This window comes from Anser cygnoides, chromosome 1 (genome assembly GCF_040182565.1).
Source record: "Anser cygnoides isolate HZ-2024a breed goose chromosome 1, Taihu_goose_T2T_genome, whole genome shotgun sequence".
Classification (NCBI taxonomy): domain Eukaryota; kingdom Metazoa; phylum Chordata; class Aves; order Anseriformes; family Anatidae; genus Anser; species Anser cygnoides.
In genome coordinates, this window is record NC_089873.1 from 209,781,608 (window position 1) to 209,807,267 (window position 25,660).

The 25,660-nt window shown below is 42.3% G+C and overlaps 1 protein-coding gene and 1 long non-coding RNA gene across 14 annotated transcripts in view; one reads left to right on the plus strand and one right to left on the minus strand.

The window, feature by feature from the left end:
• The window catches only part of EMSY (EMSY transcriptional repressor, BRCA2 interacting), a 39,831-nt gene extending 22,643 nt beyond the window's left edge, over window positions 1–17,188 (minus strand). For 7 of the 13 annotated variants that reach the window (XM_048051069.2, XM_048051070.2, XM_048051067.2 and 4 more), the window contains exons 1-8: window positions 17,029–17,188; window positions 15,975–16,083; window positions 12,404–12,503; window positions 11,709–11,783; window positions 9,268–9,443; window positions 7,998–8,150; window positions 6,788–6,877; window positions 4,216–4,475 (exon numbers count right to left, since the gene is read on the minus strand). In XM_048051069.2, the coding sequence (XP_047907026.1) occupies window positions 4,216–4,475; window positions 6,788–6,877; window positions 7,998–8,150; window positions 9,268–9,443; window positions 11,709–11,783; window positions 12,404–12,503; window positions 15,975–16,044 (924 nt within the window). In that variant the 5' untranslated portion in view covers window positions 16,045–16,083; window positions 17,029–17,188. Of the gene's footprint in view, window positions 1–4,215; window positions 4,476–6,787; window positions 6,878–7,997; window positions 8,151–9,267; window positions 9,444–11,708; window positions 11,784–12,403; window positions 12,504–15,969; window positions 16,084–17,028 lie in introns of all 13 variants that reach the window. The other 6 variants (XM_048051075.2, XM_048051073.2, XM_048051071.2 and 3 more) reach the window with 3 other exon arrangements.
• A 1,289-nt stretch (window positions 17,189–18,477) lies between these two features.
• Window positions 18,478–19,491, plus strand: LOC136789657 (uncharacterized). Its single transcript, XR_010828465.1, has 2 exons — window positions 18,478–18,671; window positions 18,815–19,491. It is a non-coding gene; the product is annotated as an uncharacterized lncRNA (long non-coding RNA).
• Window positions 19,492–25,660: the final 6,169 nt, after the last annotated feature.

The window sequence follows — 25,660 nt, forward strand, 5'->3', positions numbered from 1 at the left end:
GCTTGGATTCATTTAACTGGGCCAGGTAGTCTGAAGCCCATTTTGAAAACAAAACCAACAGCAACACAGCAGGGATTTCAAGCAAGTTTTAAACACCATTCTCCCAAACTTTGCACTTATATCAAGAAATGGCAATGAAGAGAATTAAGAGATGTCTTTCTCTTTAACAAACAGTTGCTGAGTCAGTAATGGGAAATATTTTGGATCCATAATGCTGTAAACAACAATATTTCATCAGTGAAAAGCCTGGTTTAGTTTCAGAAACAATTTCTGCTTTAATTAGTGCTCTAAGTAACAGAAATTCTTTCGTATCTGTCTGAGAAACATTTGTCTGAAGACAATAAAAGTTACTCCTAGTGCGAGTTACAATTCCAACCCCATGAATCTGATCTGACATTGAAACACATAGAATCCATTATAACATTGGAACAAGTCTGCTCTTACGCAACTGACCTAGAAAGCTAACCATTTCCTACATTTTTAATACAGGGACTGCTTATGTAAGGAGGTTTGCTTTATTCTGTTTACCCGTACCTCCTTGTACTTACAGACACAGTTAAGATAGAAAGACACTGGACAGAAATGCAGCACATTCAGTTTACCACGCAAAAACTTCAAGAAATGGTTTCAATAACGCAATTATCCCAATAAAAGTGTCATTTAGTAAAATCCTAGAACTTCAAAACCTATTCATGATTCCACATAACAAAATCAAATTGAAAAAAAAGGTTACGTAAGGAAGAAAGAAAAGCTTGGTCAGCTCAAATTGAAAATCTTACACTACTACCCCAGGACTACTGAAACACTGCCTGACACAGAAAAAGAAATAATGTGATAATGGGACCAGAAATAGACTTAAGTGATAAACCAAAGAGGAAGAGATTAAGAGTTTAAATTTTGTTTAAAAAAGTTAAATTAAAAAAAAAAAAGAACCACATGGATGGAATAAAAGCAGCAAATTTCACCCCCATGGTTGCCTCTGGCTCCCCTTTCTCCCTGCTGTGCCTAGTTTTATGGCCCCTGCTACTTAGCTAAGCCTTTCGCATCTCAGTCTGAGGAAAACCAAAACTTTATTACCTCCATGAGTAACAGCAGGCTGACCACACCTCACCACTGCCTGAAGGACAAGATTTCCATATCTGCTGCTCTACCACTTTATTGCTTACTCCTGGAAGAACGTTTCTGCTGTGTCACTCTTCTTTTTGCCTTCTGCCTAACCTCGATTTAATCAAAACACTTCCGAAATTGCTCTTAGGCTATGGCCAAACACACAAGCTGAGCACTGCACAGCTCCAATCTGGCACTAATCCTGCAGGTGAAAAGATCCTATGATGTGCCTCTGGAGTTTCATGCTGTTTCTTAAATGGTCCCTTAACACTAGAAATACTTCCCAAGTTCTTGAATTTTAGGGCCAGCTCCATTCCACCTAGGATAAGCGATTGAGGAATACAAAGGACAAGTTGCAGTTAACAAAGGCAAGAGTTAACCTTCCTACAAAACTCTGAGTGCAACAGGACAATTTCAGCATCTCCCCGAAGTACAGACACGCAGGATGCCTCCGGGCATAATCACAGCTCCTGAACAGCTTTGTTCTTCATTCAAAGCCAGAGATAAACCACCCAGTCCGAAATTATCGCTTAATAACACTTTGTTTAATCATGTAAGGAGAAAAGCTTGTAAAGTGTTATATATTCAACACTGATTGCTGTCCTGTGACTAAGAAGGTTGGGATCTGTATGCTCTGTTGCTTTCATTTTTAGAGAAGAAATAGAATAAAGATTAGTGATCTTCACATGTGAAGCATATCCAGAAAGCAGAATTTTCTGATGAAAAATTTACAAACAGTAAAGCTCAAGTCACAACAATTACATTTTTGAAATACTATTTTCAAGTCAAAAAATTAAAAGTAAACTAGTCACTGGTACCGAAATTGCATCACATCTTTCCACATTAAAAAGACTGACTAGTGTCTTAACAGCAAGTTGCCTGTTCTGTTGTTGATTTTGTTAAATTAAAAATTAAAAAATAAAAAAAAAAAAATCAATTCCTTACATACACTGAGGTTTGTCCCACCAGCTCTATTTTGAGAAATATCAAAACCTAGTTTCTGGAGAAACAAACACACTACATGGCCAGAAGCTTCAATTACTTGTTTCCTTCTGAGTCCTAGACAGAGGACTTTAATTTTAGGAGAATCCAGAAATTGGAGCTGTGACATTATTAGTTGTTACGACAAATCTTCCTCCAACCTACCGAGATGTCAAAACAATTCTGAAAGCTGGCATGCAGAAGCTAAGGATTTCATTCACATCCAAGATCTTCACTCATACCCAACTGCACTTCTTTAAAATAGTACGTTTCCAATTTGAGTCTAACAAGTCTGTCATTTAATTTGAAACTCCTAAGAGGGATCTCTCTCACCAAAATTATCCGGTGACGTATTTTACCATACCCAAACACAACGAAAGAGGGCAGTGTGACAAGCTCAGACAAGCGCTGCTATGGCTCCCTAATGAAACAAACGATTTTCCTACCAGCAGATTAGCAAGAGAGTCAAATAATACTACACACACCAAAACCTAAAATCTCCGTGTCAGAACAAGCAGAGGCACAACTGCAGAAGACCCTATCAACAGTCCGTTCTCTTCCTTTTACAGCTTTAGCACCCTCCACCTTTAACTACCACAATATACAACATGCATATTTAATGCAATACTACAGACATTTAAGGCAAAAAAAAATCTTCTTGCACAGAAGATGAACCTAAGAAGAGCACCAGGACAGACATGTTAAACTCTAACCTAGCTGTGTGTTTGCTGCAGTGAATACAGGACATTTTATCTGATGATGTATACTCCCTGACAAATTTCTATGCATGTCTTCTGAGATGACTTTTGATTAAGGACGCTGTTAAAGCACGGTGAATCAAATGAAAACAAAGAGCTCCGAAGTGGGAAGAGGCCAGAAAGCAAGCTCTTTGTTCCACAGTACTTCAGGTAAATCCTCTCCTTGTTTTTAAAGTTTCCAAAATCAGGACATGGGAACTCTGCTAATCCAAACAGAGCCATAAAACAATTAACAAGACTAACAGAACAAATAGTGTGTGAAGGTTTGAGCTCAAGAGTCAAACTCTCACGGTTGGAAAAAAATGCTTGTTAGCAGCCAGCCTACAATCAGTCTGTCGGTATCAACGCCAAATTCATTTTTTTTCCTCTCCCAAGTCTGCCTTAAATAATAACTGCCCCAAGAATTAACTTGGTCTGAAGCATTAATCTTTTTTAAACCTCAAGGACAAAAAAGTAGAGACATCTGAAGTGCATTGTAAAGCATGGGAAAACAGCCATGCCATAGATCAGGCACATAAAATCCGAGTCCAGTACAAAATTTCGCTATGGAAAACCTCTTCCACACACTGTACTCTGCATTCTCATGAAGCCTGAGCACACTGAGCTCATGAAATTGCTTTTGACCACAACAATACTGTTAATGTAGAATGAGAAATGGCACACTAGAACTGAAAGGAAAATAAAGCCCACCCCCTGTCTTTGATCAGCTCCAAGAATAAGCCTTACAGACCCCCAGAAAGTAGTCTCTAGACAAAAGGAATGACAAGGGAAAGTCCATGCCACCTCTCCTGGAATTCTACTGCTGCAAAGAATAATTATAAATAAGGAAAATAGAAATAAGAAAGATTACCTTTGACCAATAGTTGTTACCATCTGAAGGCTGTTCAGTGGCCTATGTGATCCAGTTCTCAGTGGACTAGTGTCCATATCACAAAACCCAACACCACAAATGGTACTAACTGGCAACCTTGTTGGCAGTCTCACCAGAGAGGCCAAGAATTGAATGAGCATGGAGACTGAATCCCCTCTCATCCCTAGAAGTGGTCCCTTCAGGTCAGGGTTGAGGCACATTGGTGGGGCAGTCTGGGGGAAGCTTGCACTCCCGCTGCCTGTGCTGTACCTGTTCTGTGGATAAAAAGAGGGCTTCAGTCTCCACGGCTGTCAATCCAGGTCCCTTCACACACAGGTGAACTAAATTCATACAAGAGTTCGGTTTTCTCTTTGTTCTTTTTAAAGAGGGATTACCTTATCCCCAGCGCAATCCTTAAAAAAACAGCTAGACAGTTCACAGAAAGGAAGAGTCAAACATCACATCTTATTCATTGATAAAACCAGAATAAAGGAACATTTGGCAGCTTCCCCCACATACCTTCTGTGTTGTCGTGTTTGTTGTCTGTGTTGAGGGCTTAGTGAAGGTTATTTTCACAGGCGACATGTGCGGTGGTAAGGAGTTGGCAATGCTCTGCATTATATTACTCATCTTGGGGCTGCCACTTACAGGCACTGTGATAGTTTTAGTGACAGGAGTCACTGCCTTCGGGACTTCTTTCAGGAGAACAGGGGAAGAACTAGAAGAATTAGTTCGCCGTCTTTTGCGGGGCTTTTCATCATCATCTGAGCAGCTGACACCTGGAAGAGAAGTGCTTTGCTAAATTATATTTTGCCCATCTGTAGCTCCCAGTGCTTTCTAAAACACTTCAGACTTGCTGAGTCTTGCACACACTTTCAAGTAAGAGAAAAAGAAATATAAATTACATCTTATGGTCACAACTAACCCGTAACACACCGCAGATGGTCTTAGTCCTTAATATAGACCACACTTACAGTGCCAGAAAGCAAAGAATCAACCCCTCAGAACGCGAGCTAGTCAGCCACTGGGTTACTGTGTTCTTTTTAAGATTAAAAGAACACAAGAGCCAGTATACGAGTTTCATTCTGTCTCCAGAAGTTTGTCTAATGAGACTGTACACACACAGCATTTGGCATAACGTCATGCCTGTTTCAGTTTAAAGCTTCACCCTACCTTGAAGTTATTGATTACGTTTTACTGGACAACTAAAGTTTATCCTCCTGCAGTTTTCTCTGATTTCAACCTTTGCACCTACTTCCATGCCGTGCTTATTATTACAGTAACCTTCTTTTCACCTCAACACAGCATCTAATTTTTTTTTTCATAACATACAACTGTGAAGGTCAAACCTCACTTTATAAGCTTCTGCTTTGTTTGGTGCATTGTGTGGAGCAGTAAAACATCACCTAACATGCAATCATGGAAAACAAGACAAGTCTGGCCTCAAAGTAGTTCATTCATCCCCACAATCACTTTCTGCACATGTAGAAACAAATCTGTTGTAACATTCCGCTGAGCAACAGACACCTCTTTAGACAGCATGATCTAGGGATCGTAAACTCATATTCAACTTTTCTAAGTAGGCAAGGGGTTCATAAATTGGTATACATTAGAGAAAGACACAGTTTAACTACCTTGAAAATCTCCTACAGTTATTAGGTAGCATTTATGTTTACCATCACCCAGGAATAAACAATTAAAAAAACATAGATCTGCAGGAAAGACTCAGTCCCCCCTATACAGAACAAGACTGAAGACTTTGTTTTGTATGCCTGTGGCTTACAGACAGAAAATGCTGCCGTGGTAAAAAGCAGTCTTGCTGGTAACCCAAGCAAATTTGGTTGGCAGTCAACTTCTAATTAGGGTCAGGATCTAATTACGGTCAATCTCTAATTAAAATAACTAAATATGCTGGCATTCAGAAAGTAAAAATGCAGGAATTAATGCGGACAAGAAAATGCCTAGCGGCACAGCACGTGAAAAATTAAAGTTTCAAAACATGGCATTCTGTATTAGACTATGAACAGCTCATCTGCAGGTACGCTTCTGAGGCTGAAGGTTGTATCATGAAACTGAACTACAGAAGAGAAGCCAAGGCTCTACTTTGAGCTTGCTTTCAGCTTCAAAAAATAGTTTTAGCGCACTGTAGCAGTATGGATTAAGTGCAGACGAGTTAAAGCTCTAATCACCAGTTTCCTTTATGGGGCTAAACAAGCCTAGAGGCAATCCCCATCCACAAAGCAGAGACTCAGCTGCAGGACTAAGGTGTATTAAGGACAGGCTCCAAGTCTACTGTGAGTGCACTTGGTAAACTTGTAACCACACGGCCACTGATGGCATTGAAAACGTGCAGGAGCTTCAGCATCCGAGTATCCACCTGAATTAGGAATCCACATGCAGCTTGGCTGTTACTTCGGTGGGTTACAAAGAAATACTGAAGGTAAGAAGTATTTGTACGCATCCTCTCCCACAAAACAGGAGAAGCAGCAAATTAAGCTAGCTGAATATTTATCTTTTGTTCTTAGGTACAGCTCGTTTCATTCCTTGTTTTCACTGCTGGGGTTTTGTAAGGATGTTATTCCTGTAATTTCATGGCAGAAATTGTCCTTGAGCCAAATATTCCACAGGCACTTAGCTAAAAAGGTAACAGAGCTGGGCTGTAGCTCACACTGGGCAGGCAAGGAAGCAGAGGCACGGAGGGGTTAATGGCTCAATCAGACTGTGACATGAATGAGGTCAGACAACAACCCTAACCCTAACTCAGGCCTCCTGAGTTTGCTCTTAACCAAATTGGTTAAAATGCGACTGGTAACAACACGCTCTGAAAGATGCACAATTATGTTAAAAAAATAGAATAAAGCACTTCAAGTGTGTGCATGTGTGTGGGGAGGAAATCTAGGAATGGATGGAATAAAAATGAGAACCTTTCATCCCTCTATTGTGCGTCTAGACTGGTTTTATACTCATTACCATGTAATCATTCAATAGAAGTCTAAATTAAATTTTTAAGAGGTTAAGAACATTTTCCCCAGAATCTTCAAACTAAAGCCAAATGATTAGTGCAATAAATCAGAAAAATGAAAAATCTTACTGTAATGGCTTCTGTGGGTTGATACAGCCGACACAGATGATGGTTTGCAGTTAACATTGGGTTTATGTGCAATTTGACACTCCTGGCTAGCTAGAAGTTTATACAAACATGCACATACAGCACTAAGATTAATATTTATAATTTTAAATATTAACTGTCCTCAACATCAACAAAAATAGCAAATAGCACTTCTGATCAACTTCACTATTAATCTCTTTTTCTTTTATCATTTCCATTTTAATAGGCACCAAAATTCAAATAATGACAGGATAATACATTTTTAATTATTAGATAAAACTATCTTGGATGAGCTGAACATATTTATGAGGACGTAATCTGCTTTTGGAACTAGCTGATTTATTAGACAAGAAATTAAAAAAAAATAAATCAAACAACACAATGTGAAGAAAGACTGATTCTAAACGTTACACCCTGGGTTTCCAAACCCAGTAAATAAAAAGATATGCGAAGATGAGTATCTGATGGGATTTCATATCTAATGGGATTTTCATAATTGCCTAGGTATGCAAACTTCACTAAAATCCGATCCCAAATAAATCACAAAGTGACTTGACTTATAAATATTGTAATTTGCTCAAACACAACACAGAAATCTCTGTATTCTCTCAAGCTTCTAGCTGCATACAGTATGCAAAGAGCCAAATCCTTAACCAGCACAAGGCTAGATTTGGTCACCTGGGGAACAGCCCAATACCTGAATCTCTAATTAAAATAAGGGCACGCATATTTTCCAAACTACTGCGTTCTGAAAAAGTCTAGGTCAACTGTGAAAAGGGGAAGGAGGGACCTTTACTAACTCAACTAAGTGACCACCATGCATTACTTAAGCAGGAGAGGGAAGAAGGGAGTCCTCTGAAGAACATGCAGTGTCACCTTGGAGACAACTTCTGACCAAACTGCATTAGAAATCCACTGAAATATAGCAATGCCTGTATTTCACCTTCAAAACACTTTCCAGTCTTGCTGTCCTTGCCATTACTGCTTCCTGCAACATTTTACAGTCAGTGGATTTATCCTGAACACAATTTCTCTGAGAAAGGGAACCAATTTATTCAGTCTTTAGACTGAACGAAGGCATAAAGGCATTAAATGACTTGCCCAAGGCCAGAGTGTCTAACTTGCTCCATGCTTCAGCCACAAGGTTGTCCTTTTCTTTCCCTTTTGTTAATCAGTTACTAGCATCACTTACTTTTGACGTAAAGAGTACTTCCACTTGGCAAGGCGACTACATTGGAGGCTGGACTGGCGGGTCTGGGGGACTTCACTGTTGCTACACTGCCACTTGGAACAGGGGTAGATGTTGGGGTTGAAGTGGTACTTGTGTAGGAATAGCAAACCACCACTGAAGAGGAGAAAAGACACCTTCCATATAACTGAAGTGCAGGATCCTGTAATTCTATCACTAGCTTAGCAACTGAAACGGAAGCCAAAGACTTATTGGGTCATTATCCACATTTTTGCCTCTGCAATCCTGTTACTGTTGAAAAATCCCAGGTTTGACCTAAGCATGGCCATGCAATTAACTGCCTTCGGAGGTAGAAATCTAACCTCCTCTCCTCCCATGCCCAGAAATTTGTGCTGCCAATTCTATGGTACGTTTCCTTCTTTTTCTTTACCATAATCAGATGTTTTACATTCCAGCTTGATTTATTTAAATTTTAGTATTAATTCAATATTTGATCTTTGCTTTTCTATAAATGACCTACAATCTAGACTGTTAACTGATAGAAAATAGTTTGTGCCTCTTCTTCAACTGATGTACCATTAAGGAACCAAAACATCCCTTCAATAATGAACTAGTAATGGTTTTGGTAATCGGCTTAAAAAAAAGTTGCTTGCATGTAATAGTACAGTGGTCCAACAGTTCTCAGAAAAACAGAAAAAAAGCAGCCTATTTCAAGAAGTGTTACACATTCTCTAGTTGCTTTCAAGCCCATCCAGCCAAGTCAGATGGAATGTGTACTAACATTATTTAAAAGGCATAGGGAAAAGCGGAAATCAATCTTTTAACTTGGTCCATTTAAAAAAAAAAAAAAGAAGACCAACAAAATTTTCTTGACTTTCACCAAGACCTACAGATATCTATACCTACCTTCTTAAAATGAAATGTTCTGAACTGTTTTTAACCACTTACAGAACTTTACAAAACCTTAAACCATCAATCTAAGGCTTTATACTTTACAGAGCTTAACAAGTTAACCAGTGAATTTCCTCCCCAGTTTGTGGCATTTTTTTAAAATTCCGGTAGTGTGCATTCCAGGAACTAAAACAAAGCTGTCAGATTTACACTGCAGATGCTACAAAGGTATATTTAAAAGAAAAAATCATATTTCTACAAATATTGTGCAATAAAAAAGATACATGTTTTTCTTCAACATCTAACACTAAAAAAACAATTTATACTGTGACATTGTTTTTATATTCCCATAGTTTGTGGCAGAATCTCCGCATTCTCTCACCTTCTTTGTTTCCAGTTTCTGCAGGAACTGGAAGAGATGCGTTGTGCTGAACAGCTGCATTGGCAACAGCATTGGCTGTAACAGTAAAAGCTGTTTGCGGAACGAGTCGTGGCATCAGCGGCACCAGTCGACGACCTTCTATAGACCATTCCGAAGAGCTATTTGGTCCAGACATACTGAACAGAAACGCACATTCTTTAAGTATTCTGCTGACCTTCCAAAACGCTCAGTACTCTTATTTAACTTCCTTTTGCAACAGTGAAAATTTAAAAGGCTGTTGCTAAAGACATACCAGAGAAATCACCTAAAACCTTCTTCATTTCTTGAAAGCCCGTACACATTTTTCCCAATTTATGTCAAAATCCTCCCATAGCAAACCTAAGGGTTGCTGCTTCTTTTAATGTTATGTTTTACAAAGCCCTTAATGGGCCAGAGATCTGTGGATGTCACGTTCAAAAACCCCCCAACAGATTATCTACTATTCAGGTAGAATTAATATACTCTCTATTTCTGGACGACAGCAATACCTAGACATCCAATAGATTTCATAAAATTTTACGCAAACTGATCACATTACAGGAGAAAACCCGCAGCTTCTAATGCAAATCTTATTTTACCTCAGCAGAATTTTCTCAGACTTATTAACGTAGTCCCAAAGTAAAAGGACATGAAATGACTTAGGTACCTGTGCATCTTCCTCAACAAAAACCAACCTGCTGCTCTCATTTTCTCTTAACCTAGTACTTACACACAAACTAGAATGCTTCCCCAAAGTGCTGTTCTTGTCTAGATAGAGAGATGTTTGTTTACGACTGTTTTACACCAGTCATTTGTTAAATCAGCAAAACTCGAATTACAGATTATTTTTCAATGCTGTTATGTCGTTCTTAAACAAACCAACCCGTTTAATGTATTAATATATTCTGAAAACCAGCTTCCCACATGAACTATTGCAAGCAAGTTGCAGCAAAATCTACCACAAATTAGTTCGTAAAATGCAGAGGATCTGCTCCGTGGTTAAATTCTGATACGCTTCAGCATTCTTCATACATATTCACATCGAATAAGCAGAGCTGCATCAGCTGAGGTAAAAATACATTTTTTTAAATCAAAAATAAGACTACAAATGCTGCACATAGCAAAGCTAGCAAAGACTGCTTTCCTAGTGAGTTAGAGAATTATTTAAATCAAATACTATATTACCAACCATCACTTACAAAGAATTTACCAGAGGAAAAATAAAGAGATGCAGCACTTTATAGTTGCACCTTGTCTGGATTATAATATCTCATCCGTTTGAAGTTCGATACATCAGGACAAACTGTACGCTTGTTCTGTAAAATGCTAAAAACAGAACTACTACTTAAAAAGGATACTTGATTCAAGAAAATAATCCAGATTTGACAATTAAGTACTTATTTTTTTATTATTTGTTCTCTTTCGCTAAAGAAGGTGGGATTTTTGTTTGGTAAACAGCAAATTGTAACTCTTTAACCATAAGCATTAAGACACTAAAATGTTAAGTGTCCTTCTGCAGCACTACAGAGGCATGCTGATTCTGGCAAGTCTCAGTTCTGACAACTGCTAACTCCAAGCAGCCTGCTACTTGCCCAATTTCCTTGTTTTCCTCCCCATAACACCTAAGCTACAGGAGTCAAATTCAAAATCGATGGTTATAACACAGAAGAAAATAAGGAAAAACAAACACTCTTAAAATCCCTTGCTTTTCAAGCACGCTTCTTAAAGGTAAGGCTATTAACTACCTATAGAGATATGCAAACTCTTGCCCCCCTTGCTCCTCTCTACCTCTCAAAATCACATGAAGCTTGAGAAAGCAAACGCAAGGAGGAACCAGCCCAGCTGATGCTAGCAGAGCAGCTGCATCAAGCCAGGAGCAGTGGACACTGATGTCATCAGACAGCTTGCTGCAGGGTGTTTTCTTTTTCTCCACTCTGACCATTTTTCCCCCTCTATGCTGATAGATTGTTTTCCACTGCTCTCTCCCACCTCTTCCCCTCCCTTTGTCTTTCTACAGTTAAGTCTCCTTTAACATAACGTTTTCAAATGGATATAAATAAAATCAAATCTAAAAAATAAGTATAAAACAAAGATGAAATTTGCACACAAGAAACTGTTCATGCTATTTGTTTTCACTCTATTCTCTATTCTTCTGGTTTATTTTACAGAAAGCTCCTCATGACAAAGGACTGTCTCCTAAATTGTGCTTGTGCAGCAAATGAGAAGCCTTGAGATCCAAACTGCAAGAGTACTAAATAATCCTTTCCAGCACCCTGATCTCAATCAGATACAGTAATTCCTTTGGCCATATACTGTTCTAACTACTGTTCTTTAAACTACCGTCAATTTTGAAAGTTCTATCATTCAGCTAATGGCATAATGGGTACCTTTGGAAATTGTGTATAAAATAACCTAGAACTTACTTGTGTGCAATAGTCGTTAATCGTTCATCATTTACTGCTCTCCGAACTTCGGCACGATGTCTCTCCGTTGAGATACTGTTAAAAAAAAAAAAAGCCAATATATTTTAGTCAGAGGGAGACATGAACATTTATCTAAAACTTCCAGCTAAAATGAAACTTATGAATAATCCAGTCAGGGAGACGAAAGGGAACAGGCAGTTACATTTAAGAGATTGTCACTTAATTTTTGCTATCACAGCGAGAAAGAACGAATGCATTATTGTCCAAAAAGTATTACTGAAGAATGAAGAGAACATTACTGTTCACTGGGTACTGCTGCAAAACAGTGCAATAAATTTAAAGCACACGGTAGAAAAAACTGCAGCAAACATGCAGCGTTATTCCTTGCTGCAACCTGGGCCTGAAGATCTTCAAATCTTACCTGGAATAAAATCCGAGCCAGCAAGCACTCACGAGCTAGCTGTGATGCTTCTAATGCTAGATATCTCCAAAAACATTGACAAAACAGTAAATCTTCAACTGGAGAGGAACAGCTGTTTTCCTTACTCACAGCCAAACTGGAATCAAAGCTCCACAAGATGGAGAATTACTTCTCTAAATTAAGATTTGCTTTAGGATGCGAGTGATAAAAAAAGCACGTAATACCTTCAAAGAGAACGGGTCGCTTGTTCTTATTTTAAAAAGGTCAGGATTACCTAAGCACTTTTGAGAGCTCTCCAAGAAGATCCTTCTTCTCTTTCGTAAGGTCTCCTTGTGCACGTAAGGCACTGATGACACCCGCATATGCCTCCAGTTCTGAGGAATTAGAGCAAATAGTATTTCTATTTAATGCTCGCAGCAAAGGAAAAACATTATTTTCAGTATTACTGACAGTATTCCATTAATTTTCAAAGTCATTAAAAGGAACATGTATTTCAATTATTTAGGGCTTTTCAAAAGAGATTGATGGTTTAGAACTCTCTCAGTCAATTACTCCGCAGCGGACAGCTTTTCTATGAAACAATTGTATCATCACAGAGGATTATCTAGTTTATACACCCAACCGAACATTTTGAGCTCTGAGTTGGCAGTTCAAGTCAGAAACCTTGAAGAAACAGTCCCCAAACCCGGACAGTACTTTAGAATTCTCTAGAAACAACAGAAGAAGAAACTTAATGAATTAACTTTTAATAATAAGTTTGATGGAAGTGCCTGGCTTGCAGAAGAAATACACTATCAAAAGAGCACATGAATTTTTCCTAACACTGCTCCTTCATTAGCACGAAGAACATACATTCTGCTTTGTTAAATATGCTCACCATTATCTTTTATGCCCATTTATCCGATACGTACAACAGCTTGAATCTGAAAACAACGCACTGCGACTGAATTAAACCTGTCCAGTGCATGAAAGAAACGAGCAGCTACTCTTAAACGTAGAAACATTGTGAGGATCAGCAGGCAAAAACATAATTCTGATGGAACAAATCGATTATGCCAGGTGATTCACGGAAATATTCCATCAGTGTTTTCAAAAATTAATAGTTCTAAAGCCTACTGGAATTTCTGGATTTTGTCCTGTTAAGAAGGGTGAAAACACACCTAGTGCAAGTAATGCTGGAGTCTGCCAGATTCCCAGAGAATGACTTGCTGTTCTAAGCTTAGCGTTAACGTTTTAAGAAAATGTTCCTGGGAACCATGCTGTGAACCAGCAGGACAAATTCTTTTACTACGTGACTTTTACTAGATGACTTTCATTCAGCACCCCTTTTCTGCAGCCAACCGACCTAACCCCACAACAGAACCCAGTTAACCAAAAACACAAATCAAAGGGTGCAGGCCACAAGAGCCCGAAAACACATCGGAACTTTCCTGCCGAATAAAGAAGAGGATGCTGCTCTGAAAAGCTTTCAGATTAGGATTCCAAAGAGCTCATTTACAAATCAAATTGAGGAACTGTGTTGAAAAGAAGCCCTGCTCTCCTGTCCCGATTAAGCAGACAGAACCCAAAGCAGTCGCTTTGGCTAACTACGCAGCCTGCACAGGGATGCTGAGTGACCTAGAGAAGCATTTACAGCTTCGGTTATAAAACATTCGCTAATTAATGCAACGGTTATTACTAATATCAACGTTTATTTAGACAACCATGTTACAATATTTAAGATACTAATTATTTTCCTCTGTTAACAACGTAAAGTAATCCCCACATCCAACCATATAATTACTTAGCAAGGACAGATTTTTTTTTTCCTCCTTTTTGCAATTTCAATAGAGAGGCTCTGCACAAAATCTTTCAAACGCACGTTCCAGCTTTTGGGAAGTTGGTAAACTAAGTAAATTATAGAGCAGGTATAACCAGCTTCCTCACCCTTCTGTCTTACACAGGGGTCACGAACCGGTGCACTCTCTTTTCAAGATGAGACACATCAAACAGGCAGAAAAAAGCTTCAAAAATTTGCTTTTACAAATAAATACCATTATTTCAGGTGCAAAATTACGAAGTAAGAACACCACTAGGTATTGCACACCTCGGGGATGCATTTCAGCCTCACCTACACCCTGGCATTGAGGAACGGCCAACCAAACAAGATGCTGTGTGGAGCTGGCGAGGCAGCGCTCTGCATCCAGCTCTATCGATCTGCTGCACCGCTGTCAGACAGCTATTCACTCCCACTGCCCGTGCTCCTTCCCCCCTCCTGTCTCCTGGCGTGTCTGGATAAACTGAGAGCTTCCCTACCCTCGAAGAGCCACGGCTGCTACAAGGCTGCGATCCTCTGTTATGCTGGCAGGGCCCCCTTGTGGGGACACAGCTCATGCCAGCAAAGAAAAAAAAAAAAGCTTTTTTTTTTTATTTTTTTTTTTCTGTCAGCCTAGGTTATGTCATTGAAGGAGGTGTAGCTGCAGTTCTGTTTGGCTCAGCTGCACCAGCAGGGTTCTGCCAGCACACCGCCATCAGCTGGGGTGGAAGTTGTTTTTTTTTTTTTTCCACGCTTCTAGCCAGCAGATCTACGTGAACATAATTCAGTAGCACAGATCCGGTCTGAATTTTTTGGCATCCTGCACTTTCTCCTAGTTCTCGTACTCCTTGAGCCTTGCTTAAGACGCGGAGCTGTCACCTTAACGGACGTACAGCTTAGTTTTTGGTATCGTGCACAACATCTGTGCCAATGTCTGTTTCAACAGAATGCGAATCCCAAATTCCCAAGAAAAGAAATAAAGGGTAATCAAGAAAAAATAACTTCTAATTTCTCAGAAAATAAACTCGATGGCTTCATAACGTCTGAGAACCTTTGCACACAGAAGGAGTACAGCACACAATCTTTTAACTTCCAAGTAAAATACAAACAAGAAGCTAAGTGACTCAACTGTCACAGGAAGTTTGTGGCAGTCTCAGCTTTCCTCCTGACATCACCTCCTATATTATGCTCCTCAGAAGACAGTCTTCCCTTCTAATCCCATGCATCATTTAACTGGGGAAAAAAAACTAACTAAATACAAAAATCCAGTTCCTTAAGACTGCAAAAAGCACATTGCTGGGTCAAATCATTGATCTAACAAAAGATCTCCTCCCCTGTGACACCCAAAGGTGTGTGTGTGTGTTGGAAACAGCAAATATTTTTATTAGCTTCCAAAATACAGCGGTATATCTCCTCGTACACGTTTATTTACAAGGATGAAGCATGAAAAACCTCACAATATATTTATTTACTTGTTGGGCAAGGTACTCAGATGTTGAGCTAGATTTGAAACAATGCCAAAAGCTCCTGCTGTTTATGACAGTGAAGTGATAACATTGTTTTCACGTTTCCCTGACAATCCATGTACCTGAAGGCTGAAAAATCACAACTTATCACGCAGGTTGTTGGGTTCTTGTTTCAGGTCTTTACACCAGAACCTTTGCTACTTGAAGTGAACCTCACTATATCAACCGAATCAGGATTCCATGATTTTGGGGTACAAATAAAGAATTGAAAAGCAAATGAAGACCTACTCTGAGACGTTAATAGTTATGAAAAATACAGCCCTGCAACATCAACGCAGAGATGGACCAGGACATCCACTAGAGATTCAACCAAACCAAACTAAATCCGTTCTATTGCTTTTGCTCAGGCAGAGCATCTGCCAACCATCATTTTAAGCCCGGGCTGTCAAACCAATGACACATGCAAAATGCAGGAAATGACTTGTAAGTTGCCTGTAGACGTATTAAAGTATTTCGCGAAAGCAGCGGGCAGGCAAACCTGGAAAGGGCAAACATACAGACCCACAGACTGTATCTTACTGTACCCAGTTTGCGAAGGATCCTCTTGCATTCATCTCTGCTGAGGTCCAGAAGAGTTGGCCACACCACAGGCATCTTTCCCTCACCTCTGTGCTCCCCCAGAGCTCAGCCTCGCTGAAAAGGAATACAAATGCAGTAAACGCGAGTCCACCATTTATCGATTTCCCAAGCTGATTAATGCGAACTCTCCTGCCTGCTCACAACTCCACCAACACATTCGCTGCCATTCCGGCTCCAGCTTTTGTGCTGGCATGTGTTACCGTGCAGGAATCCAGCAGCTCCGCAAGGGCACAGGCTTCTTATCCTGCCTTCCTCAGATCCACCAGCCAAGCCTTTCTCCCGAGTTTCCCCATCTCCTGCTCAAGCCCTTTTTCACGCCGAAACGCTCCCCGAATCGATGCTCCAGTCTCCTCCCTCCCTTTATGCACAGAGCACCTATTATAGGAACTCTTCCAGCTAACCGCACGCCCCCCCCCCCCCGCCTTTTCCCCTCGGGAAACACATTTAGCACGAGCCTCTCCTATGCCAGAAAAGCAAAAACACCGTGAAATTCTCCTCCCGCCGACGCCAGCCCCCCCAAAAACGGGAACACCCCCTTTCCCCACGGCATGACAGCGAGGTTTTAGGGGGCACAGGGAAAGAAAGGGGGGCACATCTCCCCGTTATAACGGTGAAAAGAAACGGGGAAAAAAAGGACCGGAGGGGAGCTGGGGGAGCCGCTCGCTGCCTGCCAGCACGGCGGGAGGCGGGCACCGGGAACAAAAGCCCCGGCTCCACCGCAGCTCCCAACGCCTGGCTGGCTCCCCTCAGGGGTCGGCCGCCACCGGGGACCCCCCGCCCGCCTTTCCCCGGTACCGGGGCTCACGGAAGAGGACCGGAGGGGATGGAAAAGGGGCTGGGGGGGGTGCAGGCTGAGCCCTGAGGGCCCCCTCAGGGAGCAACCAGCAGCCTGGGAACGCGGCGCCGCCGCCGGGCCGGGCCCTGAGGTGAGGCGGCGGAGGGAACCGGTAGCCCCGGGCACCGGGGAGCTGCCCCGGAGCCCCGGCGAGCAGGACCCACCTGCCCGGCCGTGCCCGGCACATCGAAGGGGGCTCCTCGGCGGCAGGGCCCGGCCTCGGCCTCCTCCTCCCTTCCCCACCCCCCTCCCTCCGCCCCCTCCCGGTGCCGCGCTCCGGTTTGTTTGGCGGCGGCGGCGGCAGCGCTTCCACCGGGCCAAGATGGCGGCGCACCGCACTGCCCATGCGCCGCCGCCGCGGGGCACGCTGGGAGTTGTAGTCCCCGCCCCCCCGGCCCCTTGACCGGTTGAGATGGGAGAAGCGGGTGGCAAGATGGAGACAGGGTGCCCGCGCGCGTGCGCGGCGCCGCAGGGTATTCATGGGAGTTGTAGGCTTCCCCCCCCGCTGTTGTGGACGCAGTGCTGGCCGTCCCGCCATTGCCCGGCGGCCGGGTACGGGTGGCGAGAGGGGACAAAAAGCCCGCGCGCGTTGCTCGCTGGGCTGAGGCGCTGCGGGATGCTCAGCGCCGAGCACCGGGAGCCGCGGCGGCCCCACAGCCGTGCCCTGAGGCGGCGGCAGGCGGGATGGTGCGGGCTGTGGGCTCGTCACACCCCGCAAAGTTCGGGTTTTAACCGCCGACCGCTGTTTGTGCGAGGAAACGTGGCGAGGTGGAGGGTTATCCAGCCGTTTTCTGGCTTAAAATCGCCACCGGTTTGGTGTGGCGACAGCAGTCACCCCTATTCTGTGAAAATAAAGTGATAGTAAAATAATAATAATACGGTGTGTGTCCCAAAACCACCCACAACATGGCTTCATTTCACCTGCCCTGCAGCCCAAAGCTGTGAGGGATGGATCCGGAGGCCTGAGGCCTGGCAGCACCCTTGGTCATGTCCTCCGTGGTTTTCACAGAAAAATAAATAAATAAGTAAGTAAATAAATAAATAAATAATGTCTTCTAAACAGTCCTTAGATCAGATTAGAAATAGGAAAGAAACCATCTCCGGGGTGCAGCTGACGCTTGAAGGCGATGTGGTGTCGGTTTGCAGCTGCCGTGTCACGGCAAGAAAGGAAAAAAAAAAAAAAAGCCTCTTTGGAAAACAGCAAGAAAACAAACAAACAAACAAAAAAAAGCCTGTTCACAAAACTTTCTGTGAGGTGATCGCTGAAAAAACACACAACTGGGATGAGTTTGGGCCCCCAGGGCTTCGTTTTTGCCACGTGCACTTGTTTTTCCGCCCTTCATCTCGCACGCTTTCTGATTTTACGAAGGAAACGTGCACCCTGGGGCTGGATGAAGAGGAGGGAAGGTGTCCCGCCTCGTGGCATCCATCCCGTGGGTGTTCCTGCTTGCATAAATCTCCTGGTTTCAGGTCCACACCTGCACTAAACACATCCGTGCCCCGATTGCCTTACGGAAATTCGTTACCAGCTGCCTCACCCGCGGCGTCTTTTAACAGGAAATCACGTAAAACGAAAGGAATCGAGCCTTTTTTTTTTTTTTTCCCTATATAATTTGAAAGCTCCAGTGTGCGGAGGCTTCTGCTGGAAATGCCAGCAGGAGAAACTCCCTTTGTTCCTGTCTAGACGTTTGACTGGGAAGTCTATAATGCAGTCCTCAGGAAGCTGGTGGCTCGCTCGAGAGAGGAGGGCTCATTGGTATGCTTCACAGCGCTGCAAGGAAGGATTCTCGGTGTCAATGGCCACAAGGTAAATGCTGGCTACGGTGTCTTCCGTAGTTCGCCAGGAAAAAAAAAAAAAAATCCTAGAAATGAGCAATCTCTGAGGCTCAGCCCAAATCTAGATTTCGCCTGCATTTTGTAGTGAGAAAATAAGAAAATCTTATTTTATAGTTTGCTTTCAGAGGGCCAGAAACAGCTGGAAGCTTTCCGAGGTGAAGACAAGGCGAATGGTGCACTTTGATCAGCAACACCTATTTTCAGATCTGCAAGTGCTATTATTTCCACCTAACTACAGAAAAAAAAAAATGTTTCTTCCCTGTGATCATTGATGAACGTTTTCTCACTTGCAATTTCCTATTGTTCTCCACAGCGGTATAAATCTCAAGTACCTGAAAATAATTATGCTGAATGGTACAGAAGAGCTAGAACAATTTTCTTTCTCCTTTTTTTCTTTTTTTTTTTTTTTAATGCCTTCTTAAACAAGAACTGGCTGAAGGTAAATAGTATCATCCCTGCAGAATATTACCTAACAAAACCAAATGCCATAAGCTTTGCACAAAGCTGAGGAAGACGCAGAGAAGGATGGTGCTGGAACTTGCACCTTTCCTTTGCAGGTCAGAGGCTCCACTGCAAACCTGTCATGAAACGTGACTTTTAGTACAATTATTCTGTTCAGTATGAACAGTGCTTCCCAGAATAATATAGCCCTTTTGAGGTTTACTCATCAGTCATAACTGTGATGCTCTAGCAGAGAATCATTTTTATTGCATAAGGTGTTTAACAGCTGTCCCTTAAGTTTTTAGAGTAAATTGTTCCCTGAGCAAGAAACTACTTAAACTTTTTTTTTTTAACAAAATATCTCTACTAAGTTGTAAGATGGATGTTTTCTTGAAGTTTGTGTGTTTATGAATGCACTCTGTCCTCATACACGCTCTACAGTGAAATTTCTGCTAACAACACAGCTCACCCTTTCTCAGAGAAAGCAATAATAATAAGTTTTCTCAGCCTGGATCAGCAGTTTCATTAAACTTAATGAGATTGCTTAGGTAATTTTTTTTTAATCTTTAATTTTCTTCCAGATGAGGATTAAACTGGCCAATGGTATCGGGTTATTACAGGTGAGGTAGACAGATGCACAGCAACACTCACATGAATACATATGTATGTGCTCAGGAAAATCATACACGCTTCATTTCCTTCTGTGCACAGAACAAAAGAGATGTAAAACCTGAGCCAGTTATGTATGAACTGTTTGAAGCTGTGACTGCCGTGTTTTCACAGATGTCGTAACACGATTTCCAAGAATACTTCTTATTTTCATTAAGAATAAAGACCCAGACACAGAAGTATGCAGGAGAGGTCCAGAAAGTCTGAAAGCCAAATTCTGCCTGTAGTTACAGCAGCACAGTTGCCATTTACTTCAGACCCACCTACTCAGCTACAATCAATTGTCCATTACCTGTAACAATGGGGGGCTGAGATACTGTGGACAAGGAAGAAAAGAAAACATAAATAATGAATCCTGAAAAGCATAAGAGGCTACCCTGACTCAGAATAACTGCACGGAGGCAGACAGGGTATTTTAGCAATCCAGGGAGGCCGCCCAAATGAGACCAATACTTGACGGCATTTCTTTACGTCTGATAAACAAAATGTCAAGAGTCTTCCAATTATATACTAAAAAAATGAAAATAAAGACAGGGTGGTTTAGACTTCATTAGCACAGAAACATGGCTAAATGTCTCATGGGTGAAATTTTCTCAGTAAATTCATATGAAATAGACTCATTCATTGTGGGTAAAAGAAGAAAATGCAGAATGTGAAAATGCTAGCATTTTTATATATATATATTCTTAGTTGCCTTCCAAATGTTAATCACAGAACCATTAATTTTGGAAAAGACCTCCAAAATAATCTGGTCCAAATGTCCCCCAACCACCAATGTCACCCATCAAACCATGTCCCCAAGCACCATGTCCAGACTTTTCTTGAACACCCCCAAGGACGGTGACCCCACCACCTCCCTGGGCAACCCGTCCCAACGCCTGACTGCTCTTTCTGAGAAGAAATGTCTCCTCATTTCCAACCCGAACCTCCCCTGGCACGACTTGAGGCCATTCCCTCAGGTCCTATCACTGGTTACCTGTGAGCAGAGGCCGACCTCCAGCTCCCCACCCCTTCCTTTCAGGCAGTCGCAGAGAGCAATAAGGTCTGCCCTGAGCCTCCTCTTCTCCAGCCCAAACCCCCCCAGGTCCCTCAGCCGCTCCTCACAGGACTTGTGTCCCAGGCCCTTCCCCAGCTTCGGAGCCCTTCTCTGGACACGCTCCAGGGCCTCGATGTCCTTCTGGTAGTGAGGGGCCCAAAGCTGAACCCGGCACTCGAGGTGCGGCCTCACCAGAGCAGAGCCCAGGGGGACGATCACCTCCCTGGCCCTGCAGGCTGCACTACTCCTGACACAGGCCAGGATGCTGTTGGCCTTCTTGGACACCTGGGCACACTGCTGGCTCATGTTCAGGAGAGCATCAATCAGCAGTGCAGGACCCGGCACTTGGCCATGTTGTACCTCATCCCACTTGCCTCTGCCCATCAATCCAACCTCTCCAGGTCCCTCTGCAGGGCCTCCCTACCCTCTGACAGATCGACGCTTCCCCCCAACTTGGTGTCATCTGCAAACTTACTGAGGGTGCAGTCAATTCCCTCATCCAAGTCATCAATAAAGATATTAAAGAGGACGGGCCCCAACACTGACTGGGGAACACCACTGGTGACCGGTCACCAGCTGGATTTCACTCCGTTCACCACCACTCTCTGGGCCCAGCCATCCAGCCAGTTTTTAACCCAGCAAAGCGTGTACCTGTCCAAGCCATGGACTTCCAGCTTCTCCAGGGGATTACTATAGGAGACCGTGTCAAAGGCCTTGCTGAAGTCTAGGTAGACTACGTCAACAGGCTTTCCCTCGTCGTTCATAGAAGAGTCACCCGTTCATAGAAGGAGATGAGGTTGGTCAGGCAGGACTTGCCTTTCACGAACCCCTACTGGCTGGGCCGGATCCCCTGGTTATCTTGCACACGTGTGATTGCACTCAAGATGACCTGTTCCACAAAGATGATCTGTTCTACGAATCACTTTCTTAGTTCTCATTACCTACATCCTCTGTTACTGACTGAGTCACCAGTTAAGGAGACCCAAAATTACAGAGCACTTTCTGATTTTTCCAAAAGGAAACCGACAGAGAAACTTGTTGACAGCAGCTCCATTTCACCTTATTTCCTAATCTTGCAAGACTCATGCAACTGTGCTGCCTGCCAGTTCTGCCCCAGGATAAGCAGTAAATCTACTGACTGTCCAACCAAATTCAACAAGTGACTCAGGAGCTGGTCATACAAAATTGGTTCCTTAGGTATAAATGTGTCAACAACAGCTTGCTGTTAGCTTTCCTATTACAGCCAACTGACACAGATAAAACCGGAGCTCATTAGGACCTGGAGTATTCTTCCTCTGATGGGGACCCACCGACAAGTTGTTTCACCTTTCTGTTTCCCACTTTTATAAAGAATTTAAAAACCTAATGGCAGACTGATATACAAGAGCCATGCATTATCATTGATAACTGCAAACTGCCAGTCTTTTAAAGAAATTGCTCAATTATATGTATTTAAGCATAATTTGTTCCCCCTAAGAAACAGTTCCAGTAAGAAATATAGTGACCATCAAGAACTCCTTTGTTTCATATTCTCCAGGACCTAACAACCTCAGATCCCCTATTAGTTTAAATAATTTGATTCTCATCAATTACAGGCACTGGTCTAATTAATTACAGACTTTCTGGGAGCTTACATAATAATCTGTGTTTCACTGCACTTCCCTCTAGCATGTAAGGCAATGGAAGGGAGAAAACAACGCGTTGTAGTTACGGGGCGCCGGCAGTGAGATGGCACAGCTCAAGGGAGAAATGGTGATTTTCACTTGGAGAATGCAATTTGTATGCAGCCCAGGCCACCAGCAGCAAAGCTGTTCCTCTCAGCTCTTTGGGGGCTCATACGAAACGAGCACAGCAGCCTCACTGCAGCTCTTGCTGGATTATTAACTACACCTCGACTCACGCCGCTACAAACTCCATTCTCATTGTGGCACACAGCTGACAGACTCGCATTGATCCAAGCTAGAACCGGAGTCCTACAAACTCTGAAACACCCTTTTTCTTCAGAGCAGTCTTCCGAGGGTAGAGCAGAAGCAAATCAGCTTGCTACTACATGACAAACACACACAGCTACTGCAGCTGCTGCTTTTCTGCTGTAAATTGCAAATTTTCAACTTTCAAGTTTCACGCTGGTAAGTTCAAAAGTAAAATTGGAAAACCAAGAAAATAGTTTTATTAGTCTGTTAGCAACCAAAAACCCGCTACAGTCTTATATTAAGATAAATGCAACATCATGGAGAATTTAAAATTTTAGGGAATTTAAAGATGTTTTAAAATATCTTCTATATTTTGTATAGGGGAGGAACAGTCAGCCCAGGTTCTAACAAAAGTGAAATCCTTTCTTGGTCAATTTTGTTTCCACATTAAACGGCCTAGCCAACAGTTTGCGCTTCTCCTAAGAGATTATTTAGTGACTTGATACATTTTCCTGACACAAGCATCTCCATTTTAGTTTTATTCCCTCACCCTTAGACTCCTAAACTCTTTCTTCTTCCTTAAACCCTTTCCCGTCACATTTTTCTCCCGGCTAAGATAAGAACAGAAGCCTCAGCAACATTCAGGCACTGGCAGCTTGCCAGAGGAGTCCTTTTATACACAGCCTTGTCAGATGCATGGACTGTCACTGTGGGCCCAGGACTTGATGTACTTAAATCCGTAACAATATTTCACCTTCTTTCACTGAAGGTAGTTGTGCATTGCCAGTTAATAGAGATTTTTGCTTATTTTAAGTAAGACATGTTGTATTCAATACATATATTTATTTTGCAAATCGTAAGTCTTAAGAACTTCAGTGCTGAAAGCAGCTAAATTCAGCAAGATTTAAATCCATCCAAATGCCACCTTGCATTAAGTTAAGCACCCATTTAAACACTTCGCTACACTGAGCCAAAAACTTGGTTATATAACCTAAAATAACATAAAAAAATAACTTCATTGTGTCACTCTGCAGCATGTCAAAGAGCAGATTAAAGTCAGTGCCCTCTGCAATCTAGAGAGATGGATGCTTATCTCCATTGTTAAGAATGTATAAAGGAGCAAAGGCAATTCTCAAGAGAGAAAGCATGGGAAAAATAGAAGTATTAAAGTTATTGGTACACTGTAACTCGTGTCCTTACCTATGGCCACATACACCTGCTGCGATCTACGGGTAACACAGCTGCAATTTAGGGAATTTAACCCAGATTAGTATGCAGCAGAATTCAGCCACTATAGCAACTGATCTGCGTTGTATTTTAGGTAAGCTTGCACCTTCTCTCCAGTTGCACTTTTCACCCAGCACACTTGGCATTGCTTCTAAGCTGAAGTCAACTCGTGATTGAATGACTTGTTCCCAGTTTAGACATAAATATTTTTGCAAGGCTAGATGCGCTAAAAATGAATGCTGGAGAAGCAAGGGATTGTATCCACCGTAAAGGATATATTCGATCACGTTACAGAGACTGGACAACAAAAGCAGGTCCATTGACAATAGGAGAAATAGTTAAAGAGTGCAAAACCTAATGGCTAATGACACCAGGCATTTCTTTATCTGGACAGCCACTGTCCTTATTTTTCCTAGCAATATGATCGCTTATAAACTGTTTATAAGCAATTTTGAAGGATCCCATGCCAGAACACCTTCCAAATGAAAGTTTACTTAAACACACGGTATTGTTTCAAGATAAAAACAGCCATGGAAAAGAAAAACACGTTGGTGCAGAGTCTGCAAACCAGGATGATGCAAAATTTCTCTGTCACTATGTACTCGGCACCGAAATTTTGGGAGAAGCATTTAGTTTTTAAGAGGATGGTCTTAACGCCACCAGATAGCAAGCCTTCTGCACGCAGCTAGACAGACTGCCTGCCACTCCGGGGCTGGGGCAAGCAAACAGGGAAAATAAAAGATGACTTGCATTATCACACTGCATGCTGATAGAAATGACGGTGGTATAAACGGAAATGAAATATATATCTAAGTCCTTCATGCTGATATAGAAAAGAACTTGGCCAAATGGCAACATACGCTGTGGTACACATATTAAACACACTTCCAACAGTGCCCGATTAGCTAATATTTGTTTTGGAAGTTTTTCTGTCTCTGTGTACTCATATCAATATATTGTGCAATCAAGACAATGTATTGAGGAAACAAGGGCTGTAAATTAAGGTTAGCATCAACAATTAAAAACGGATGCCTCCGCACAGGGGCAGATGGGCAGGAATTTGCTTGGTTGCTGCTTTGTGCATCTCTGCCAGGAAGCTAGATACGGCTCCGCCAGCGTGCGCTGCCCACAGAGCAGCACAGAACGTTGCAATCATCTGCTTTGGCTGGAGGAGCGCTTCAGAAATTGCAGTAGCTGAGGTGGAAGTGAAGACTGAGCACAGAGCAGCTCATATAACCGAGAAGGCTGCTTCCTACGTGGGGAAGAATAGCCATAGTGCAGAATACAGGCAGCTTGGAGTAAATAGCTTAGTACAGGTCATCTGGAAAGCTTTGCCAGCACACAAAATCGCATTATTTTGGCAGACCCTTACTGACACAGACGGCACCCTCGCTTAAAAGTTGAGTGGCACAAAGCCAATCACCCTCTGTATTTTCTCATATCAAAGACTTGATACAAAACCCAGCGTTCTTTGTATCAGCCACAACTTCCATGAAATAGATTCCAGTAAAACAGGGAAAATGCAATGGGAGATGGGTCTGATGACCTAAAATGTCATCATAGATATTGTAACTATCATTTGTAAAAAGCTAACCATGATAATGGGGCCAGGATACTGCATTACTCCAATTTACAGTTGCAGTTATATTGCATGTACGTCACCAGGTTGGTCTC